The sequence below is a fragment of the Otolemur garnettii genome, unplaced genomic scaffold, assembly GCF_000181295.1.
Source record: "Otolemur garnettii isolate 467f Iridium unplaced genomic scaffold, OtoGar3 scaffold00205, whole genome shotgun sequence".
In the NCBI taxonomy this organism is placed as follows: domain Eukaryota; kingdom Metazoa; phylum Chordata; class Mammalia; order Primates; family Galagidae; genus Otolemur; species Otolemur garnettii.
The window spans coordinates 154,473-163,528 of record NW_003852600.1 but is presented as its reverse complement, the minus strand read 5'-3'; the positions used below and the strand labels follow the sequence as shown (position 1 = coordinate 163,528).

The 9,056-nt window shown below is 42.7% G+C and overlaps 1 protein-coding gene across 2 annotated transcripts in view; it reads right to left on the bottom strand.

Moving 5' to 3' along the window:
- Positions 1-2,270, bottom strand: part of SNX14 (sorting nexin 14) — a 75,849-nt gene extending 73,579 nt beyond the window's left edge. For both annotated transcript variants that reach the window (XM_003801289.3, XM_003801290.3), the window contains exon 1: positions 2,079-2,270. In XM_003801289.3, coding sequence (XP_003801337.1) covers positions 2,079-2,218 — 140 coding nt within the window. In that variant the 5' untranslated portion in view covers positions 2,219-2,270. The remainder of the gene's footprint in view (positions 1-2,078) is intronic.
- Between the last annotated feature and the right edge of the window lie 6,786 nt (positions 2,271-9,056).

Below are 9,056 nucleotides of genomic sequence, written 5' to 3'. Positions count from 1 at the left end.
CCGGGCCTGGGTGGTTGTACAAACCATTAGTAGTTAATAAACCTTTCTTGTCTTGCTAAAACTTTATTCATTCTTTTCTATTATTTTGGCAACTACCTTAAACCATCATTGTGCCACTCTAACACAAAGTCTAATCATAGCTCCAAGAAGAGGTCTTGGGATTAATCTTAAAAAGCAAGCTGAGACCAGATAATAAAGTGTCACATAAAAGGTCATGTTAAAGTGTCTTTATACAGGCAGTCCTCTGATGTGCAGAAATTTCATTCACCATTATTTTAAGTAACACTAGTTTCCCACAACATACTTCAAATTCCAATGACCACAGTATCAAAAAGCTGCATAAAGTACACATTTTTATTAACTCTTCAGTCCACAAATTATTATATAAATAACAGACATGTATCAGGATCAGTTACCAATCACATCACTTCTGTCAGTGACTGGTCAGTCACTCACTGCATACCCGTTGTCATTCAGTTCATGGACAGCAAAGCATGGAGTTGTGTTACTTCCTTGTCCTCCAGTAAAAAAGCCACATGACATTTCACAAAAATGGATAATTTAAACAAGAAATTGGTCCACAAACAAGAAAGTACAACAAAGGAATGAACAATGATAATACTAGAAGTGAAATTCAAATCAAATGTAAGTGAGTTAAGAAGAAATTGCTAACTGTGGGAATAATGCCAATGCTGCTGTTTGTGAGACTCTAGATATGCAGCCAGAAGTAGTTCCCTTAGTGAAGGGAACTTATCAACATCAATGAGGAAAATGGTTGTGACAAAAAGGATAAAGATGTCCCAGAGGAAGTGACACCAGCCAAAATTTTCACATTAAAGGAATTCTTGGAGATTTCATAACGTTAAACACTGAGCCAAACTTAGAAGATGGAAATTCACCTAGGTACAGAAAATATACTCCATATCCTACACTGTATGATGAGAAGATTTAGATCACTTTGTAGTTTCTACTTACATTGTTACAGCTCCATACTATACACAAAACGGGGACTGCCTTGCACTATCTTACAAGAAAGTAAGGTAAGTGCACCGTAGAGATCTAATAATTTGTATACTCAATGGAACTACTTCTGCAAAATGTCCTTTCTTCCTACCCACCGCGAAGTTCAGATGGGAACAGGAGCTGTACCTCCTTATTGATTCTATCTCCTTCACTCAAAATTGCGTTAAGAATGAACATAAAACCCCAAAGGAACCAATCACAGCATCCTCAAGACAAAGGGTGACTGTTCGCTTGTCTTGAGCTGCAGAAGGAACCACCTGCAGACGACAAACCTGTGAATAATTACGGAGGAAAATGCTCAACTACCTACTACGTCTCTGTCATCTATTGTAGCAAAATGAGAGAAATCTACAAGTTTCTTTCAGGGGCAGAACCTTCAATTTCAAATGCTAACAGAATTTAACAAATTTATCCTTTCAGAATATTCCAGCTTTTCCTACCGGGGGTGAAGGGAGAAGGAAAGAGAAAACAACAAGCTCGTGCTGGAGTGAGAATTTGCCTAAAATTGCGGTTGCGACCGGACCTTAACCCAACCCTCCCCGTCAGCTGACTGGACTGCCCGCTCGGCCTGGGATTGAGCCCGACGCTCGGACTTCACTGTTTCGGAAAACAGCCGCCAAGAACCCTTTTTGAGAAGTGGTGAACAGAAGGTAAGCATCGGCGCGGGCCTCCTCTGAGACGGAGCCTCGGGAAAGCGACACTTCCCCTCCCACCGACCGCTTCCCCCGGCGGCGGCTCTTCCCCACCTCGCCGGGGCGCTGTTCCCCTTGAAGCCCCCTGGCCTCCACCTCAGGCTCCTCCACACTGAGGACCCCAGTCCTTCCAGGCTCCTCCCCTCCAGGGAGCCCTCCTCCTAGCCTAGAGGCTCCGTGACCTCCCCCAGGCATTCTTCCCCCCCCCCCCGGGAAGGGCCCCCCCCCCCGGTCTCTCTTCCCCTGCAGGCCCCCTCCCCGACCGCCCAGGCCGCCCCAACCCCAAATTCGCGTCCGTGCAGCCCGGGAGGGACCTCCACACAGCTTCGGAAACGCAGCCGCCGCCCCGCCCAGCGGCCTCACCTGTGGAGAAGCAGGGAGGCGGCGCTGAGGCCAAGCAGCAGGAAGCAGAACAGCGGATACTGGCGGCAGAGCTCGCGCCCCGCGTCCAGCCGCAGCCGCTGCCTCATCCTCTCGCCCACCGCCCGCGCCCGGGGTAGCATCTCCGTCCGCGCGGCGAGGACCCGGGGCGACCCCACCGACTTCTCAAGTCCGCGCCCCACTGGCCCCACCGCGCGTGCGCAGCCCCGCCCCGGCCGGAAGGAAGCCTGCAGCCGCCCCCAGCTCCACCACCGGCGAGAGCGGCTCGCAGTCCACGCTGCAGCTCTAGATTTTTCCGGAATTCGGAGGACGGCCTCGTCCCCTGGCAGCCGCCTGCATCGTGGAAGACAAGAAGGCAGTGCCCGAGCGCAGCCGGAGCCTTAGAATACACGGAGCCTGCGGAGGGCGGCCTGCATCAACCTCTCCGCGCTCTGAGTGGTGGGCCCGGCCTCTCCGTGACGCGCGCAGGGCCCTCGTTTTCCTGGGGCGGTCCGGGGAGTTCAATCCCGCGAGGCGGAGGTCGGGTCACGGCTCCCCGAAGCCTGACCAAGTGCAGGGATTTGGATGAGGCACCTTGGTTTAAGACTCTTGTATGATTTCTTGCGCTTCCCCTTTACTAATTCTTCGCATTTCTAAATTTTATTCTTTATTTTATTGGGACACTGTCTCACTTTGTCACCCTCGGTAGAGTGGCGTGGCCATCACAGGAACCTCAGACTTTTGTGTTCAAGCGATTCTCTTGCTTCAGCCTCCCAAGTAGCTGGGGCTACAGGCGCCCGCCACAATGCCTGGCTAGTTTATTTTTTTTGTATAGCAGGCTCGGGTCGAGTTTGAACCCACCAGCTCTGGAACATGTGGCCAGCGCCCTAACAATTGAGCCACAAATTTTAATTTCTATATTCTCTGCCACTCTTAGAGATGCAGGAAGACGTAATAAAGTTGCAGGCAGCGCGGTAGCACTTGGATTTAACCTTCACACGTTCACCAGTACTCTAGTTCCAACCGTTTCATGCCTGGTTTGCCAAAACAGAACTTAAATCAGCATCATGTAGCTAACGAAGCCCGATTCTACATGGTCTTAACTCCAGAGCTGCGCTCACGCGGCCAAGTCTCTCCCTACGCGCTTACCCTCTAAAGTGGGGACACAGACTAGATTCAAATGGTGTATGGACATTTTCCCATGCTGTCCTGAAATCACGTATCATCTTTAATGATTCCTATCTTCCTTTATCAGAATGCACCATCCTTTATTCCACTTTTAGGTACGGAGTCTGGGGTCTCGCTCTCGCCCAGGCTGGAGTGCAGTGGCGTGATTCATAGCTATCTGCAGCCTCAAACTTCTGGGCTTGGCGATGCTCTGGCCTCTCCCTCTAGAGTAGCTGGGACTACCTGCACAACCTGCCCAGCTAATTTTCTAATTTTTTGTAAAGTCTTGGCTGGGCGTAGTGGCTCACGCTTGTAATCCTAGGCTGAGGCGGGTGGATTGCCCTGAGCTCAAAGGTTCGAGACCAGCATGAGCCAGAGTTAGACCCCTCGTCTCTTCCAAAAATTGTTGGGTGTTCTGCCAGGCGCCTTTAATTCCAGCTACTTGGGAGGCTGAGGCTAGAGAATCACTTAAACCCAAGGACCCAAGGTTTGGTGGAGGTTGCTGTGAGCTATGATTCAACAGTACTCTACTGAGGGCCACAAAGTGAGACTCTGTCTCCATTAAAAAAAAAAAAAAAGAAGAAGAAGAAGAAGAAATAAAAGAAAATGAAAGAGGTCTTGCTGTATCGCCCAGGCTGGTCTCAAACCCCTGGCCTATCGGGATCCTCCTCCCTTAGCCTTGATACATACTGACAAATTTATTGAATCGTTGTACCAGTGCTACATTGGTATGTGAAAGTGAACATTTCACAGATCCTCACCGTTATTACTGTTTAACATTACAAATACACTCACACTGTTCTGTTTGTGATTAAACCACTTAAAATACTAAGTGCAAAAATCATTGGAAAGCTTAGCACTTTAGAAAAATGTTTTGAGGTACTTATTAAATAGTTCTTTCACTTTTGCATTAAACATCTTTGAGTTATCTATTAGCATGCTAAGGCTATACCGAAGTATAGAAGGTGTATATTGAATTGATCTACATGTATCAAGTGCCTACCTTGGACTTGAGTGCTTTATGCTTTCCTAAGTTACTTTATTAACTTTGGGTGGTAAGTTATGTTGCCTCTTTTATTCTGTTTAAAACTTGCTTCTTTAAAGGCTTATTCTGAAAGTACCGTTCAACTTTTCACCAAGACCCACTATATTTTATAGACAAAATATTTTCAGTTCTGTTCAACTCAGACAGCTTTACATCCAATTTTGAAACTTCTCATGTTTTGTTTTGTTTTTGAGACAGAGTCTCATTATGTCACCCTTGGTAAAGTGCAATGGCATCACCGCTCACAGCAGCCTCCAACTCTTGGGCTTAAGCGATTCTCTTGCCTCAGTCTCCCCAAGTAGCTGGGACTACAGGTGCCAGTCACAATGCCTAGCTGTTTTTTGGTTGTAGTTGTCATTGTTTGGCAGGCTGGGCCAGATTCAAACCCACCAGCTCAGGGGTATGTGGCTGGCGCCCTAGCTGCTGAGCTACAAGCGCCAAGCCTCATTATGATTTTCTTAGCAGAGGCAATTACAGTAAGCTAACTAGAAAACAGATAATTTAAATTTCCATATTGCTCATGATTAGAAAAGGAAAAACTACATAATTTTTTAAAATCCACACCTAAAGCAAGAAAGACTATTAAATTTCTCTCACTACAAACCTCATCTAAGAACATAAAATGACCTGTATTTCCATCAAATATTCTCTTTAACTTTATAGTCTTTTCACTTTTGCAATGACATATAGAGCTTGAAAATTTTTTTCCAACCTTGTGATTAGATTTTGAGCTTCCTAAAGAGGACTACGGGATTTCACTATCACAATCCTGGTACTACACCCAGCTCCATCTTCTACTAGCAATGTCCTTGAGCAAGGACATTATCCCAACATTGTCCTGCCCCAACTCTAGAAAACAGAGCTACCTGGGTGGCACCTGTGTCTCAAAGGAGAAGGGCGTGGGCCCCATATGCCAGAGGTGGTGGGTTCAAACCCTAACCCCTGCCAAAAAAAAAAGAGCTACTTTCTTCTTGAAGTTTTGGGGAAAGATTAAGTTGGGTCGGAAGTGCCTCTTAAATATCATTGTACAATGCTTAATACACATTTTTTTCCAAGTTTGATTGACTTATAAACATGGAAAGAGGCTCGGCGCCTGTGGCTCAAGTGGCTAAGGCGCCAGCCACATACACCTAAGATAGTGGGTTCAAATCCAGCCCGGGCCCATCAAAACGACGACGACAGCTGCAACCAAAAAATAGCCAGGCGGGCACCTGTGGTCCCAGCTACTTGGGAGGCTGAGGCAGGAGACTCACTTGAGCCCAGGAGTTGGAGATTGCTGTGAGCAGTGATGCCACAGCACTCTACCAAGGGGGATAGTTTGAGGCTCTGTCTCAAAAAAAAAAGAACATGGAAAGAAAAATAGCTAAACCAATTAGATTTTATTTGTATTAGATAATCAAAAACAAAAATAACATGAAATCAAAGCTAAAGATACCTTACAGGAAACTGAGGCCTGGAGAAGTTTATTGCCTACCCTAAGTTCTAGACCTGCACTGCCCAATGCAATAGCCACTAGCCATATATGGCTTACTGAGAACTTGACATAGTACTCATTTTAATAGATGTGCTATAAATAGACATGATGTAAAATACAGATTTCAAAGACTTAGCATGAAAACTATCAATTTTTAAAAGTAGATTACATATTATTTTGGAAATAATGCGCTAAAAATACTTTTATCTGTTTATAATTTAATGTGGCTAGAAAATTTGAAATTATATATGTGGCATTATATTTCTACTATACAGCACTATCTAGGTCACCAATTCTCAACCTGTGGGTCACAACCCACAGGAACTGTACTAAAGGGCTGTGGCATTAGGAAGGTTGAGAACCACTGGTCTAGATGTTAGCTGTGGAGAACCAGTACGCTTAGATGTGTAAATTTTTGATAAATGCTACAATGATCATATGTGCTAGGGGGTACATTTACCTATAAATGTAATAATTGATATTGCATTCATCTAAAAGGCTCATAGACATCAAACCGCAGTCCAATAATATGTCCATTATTTTAATGAATATTTATTGAATAGCAAATAAGTGTAAGGCACTGTGCTAGATGTGATGGCAGATACAATGAATTCAGGTGCATTTTTTTCTGACCTCCAAAGGCTTACAATCTAGTGAAGGAGACAAGTCACACATAGAAAAAAATGTATAACAGGGTGGATTTATATATAAAGACTGATAAGAGTTGTGTTTGAGTTTGTTTTTTTTTTAATGACAGATAATGGAGAAAGGGAAACTTTGAACTGATAGGATCTGAAAAGACCTGTGAAAAGACAGTTTGAGCAAACAGGACTCGTTTCTGCTTTCACTTAATTTTCAAAAGGCATACAGCGCCAGGCAAATGCTTCCACTTAATCTCATTCTCCCCACCCTACCAGCAAACTGGTAGAGGAATTTTGGTACTGGAATTTTGCAAGGTAATGTTGAATACCTGAATCTCAATATTTAGGTCTACTTAACTCTGATGACCCTGAATGTAAATGGCATTTCAACATGTCCAGGGCCATGACTTATGTGTGTAGGTGGGGAGGTGCGTGAGACAGAGGATAGATACGCTACCCTAGAAACCATTTTAGTTCCTCCCTCCCTCTCACATATGCCTCCTGTAACTTGGAGCTCTCCTCTTGACAGGATCAGCATTTTCAGAGTCCTCATCCCCATCCCACCTCAAATAATCATGGTTTATATTTACCTTTTTAGTATCCCTAATGTTATTTTTACAGTTTAATTTTACATTTCATAATACCTTCTTTTTCCCACAGTCCATCACTATGTATCAACTTCTGGATATATTGCCTGTTAAAGAGACCCTGACATATTTAAAACCCAGTTATTATTTTCACATTTACCCCTCTTATTTTTATGGCCATGAGGTAAAACCTCTGATCAGAAGGTAACTACAGCTTTGTGGAGCCAGCAGCTCAACTACAAATACTACCTGGGTAAAAGCTATGACCAAAAAATTCTGGGTAGTCTCATTATCTTAGCACCAAAAAAATTAAGCATTTCATATTTATCATCTTATTTCTAAGTTATGATGGAATAGCCATCCCTTCCATTCCAAAACTTACATTCATGGAAACAGAGTTGGTCCTAACTTTAGAAAATGTAAATGAATTTAGTAACTGCTTGGAAAATATACTTATTTGATATTAAATATTAAAGATTGAAGAAGGCACTTACAATCTAACAGACCATTATCTTGTATAAGATGGCCAATGCTTTTCTCTACATTTTCCTAAATAAGTAAATCACTCTACCTTATTTCTTAGATTAACTAGAGACAATGGCTTTCTTTTATATAAATGTTGTATCACTTCTGATAGTTTTCAGATAGCTTTCAAATGAATTCAGTAACTTTAGAAAACATCTTAGAAAGGGTTTGCAATCCTTACTTTTCACTAGCCATTTCCTAAAACATGAAAATTGAAGTATTTACATATTACTATGAACTACCATGCTTAGTTCAGAATTTTGAAAATTACTAATATTGTGACTTCAGTTCTAATATTACTAGTAAGGTTGCTACTAAATAATTAAAATCAGTTTTTACTTTCAATGAAAAGAAACTTTTCCCATTTTGGTAAGTGATTCTGGAAAATCAACTCAATGCACTCTATCTAATTAGAAATCTTGAATAACTTTGGAAATTTTCATTGAAAAATTTCTCCTATTTATTCAAAGACAGTTGCCATGTATTTACTTTTTTTTTTTAAGACAGAATCTATGTTGCCCATGGTAGAGTGCCATTGTGTCACAGCTCACAACAACCTCAAACACCTGCACTCACAAGCGGTCCTCCTACCTCAGCCTCCCAAGTAGCTGAGACTACAGGTACTCGCCACAACATCCAGCTAGATTTTCTAATTTTAATAGAGACAGATGGAGTCTCCCTCTTGCTCAGACTGGTCTTGAACTTAGGGATCTTCCTGCCTCTGCCTCCTAGAATGCTAGCATTACAGGCAGTACAGGCAGGAGCCACCATGCCCAGCCTCTGAATATTATCGTAAAGCATAGAAGTATCACTCAAATGTTGCAAGTATCACTCAAATGTTGCCAGATGTTTTAAAACTATATGGTTTTACTCCTAAAGCTGCCTTTAAATATAGGTTGATAAATTTTATGACCCATATAGCTAAATTACAAACCTACAGGACAAATACTTTAAGAAAATTGAGCTTATACCTTACTTATCCCCAGAAGCAAAGCCAGGACTTCCATCTTGATATTTTCCAAAGTGTGTTATGTGCTCCTCAGGAATATGATGTTGATAGTGTTAATGGCAAGGAAATTTTACTTATTGTGGTTGAAGATTTTTGCTTGAAAGGTTGGTTTGGGGTAAGGTATAACTAACTCCAAGATACCAGAAATGTTGAGATGAGCCAAAGAAACTTAAAGGAAGTGGTTAAAGACAACAATTAATGGAAGATAAGGGAAGAAGGATGAGTGGGCACCAAATTATGAAACTTTAAATTATGTAAGTGCTTTGCATTTTATTTCTGTTTGGACAATGCTATTGTGGACTCTAGAGCTAGATGTGGAGAACAAGTAAAATTAACTGTGCCACTTACAATTTTGGTCTTTAGAAACCACTTATTTGGAAATAGGAGTTTAGTCAGATCTGAACTTCCTAAACCCAGTATTTAGGAGGTTGAGATGGGAAGATGGCTTGAGCCCAAGAGTTTGAGGTAACTGTAAGCTATGACACCACAGAACTCTAGCAAGGGGGACAAAGTGAGACTCTGTCTCAAAAAAA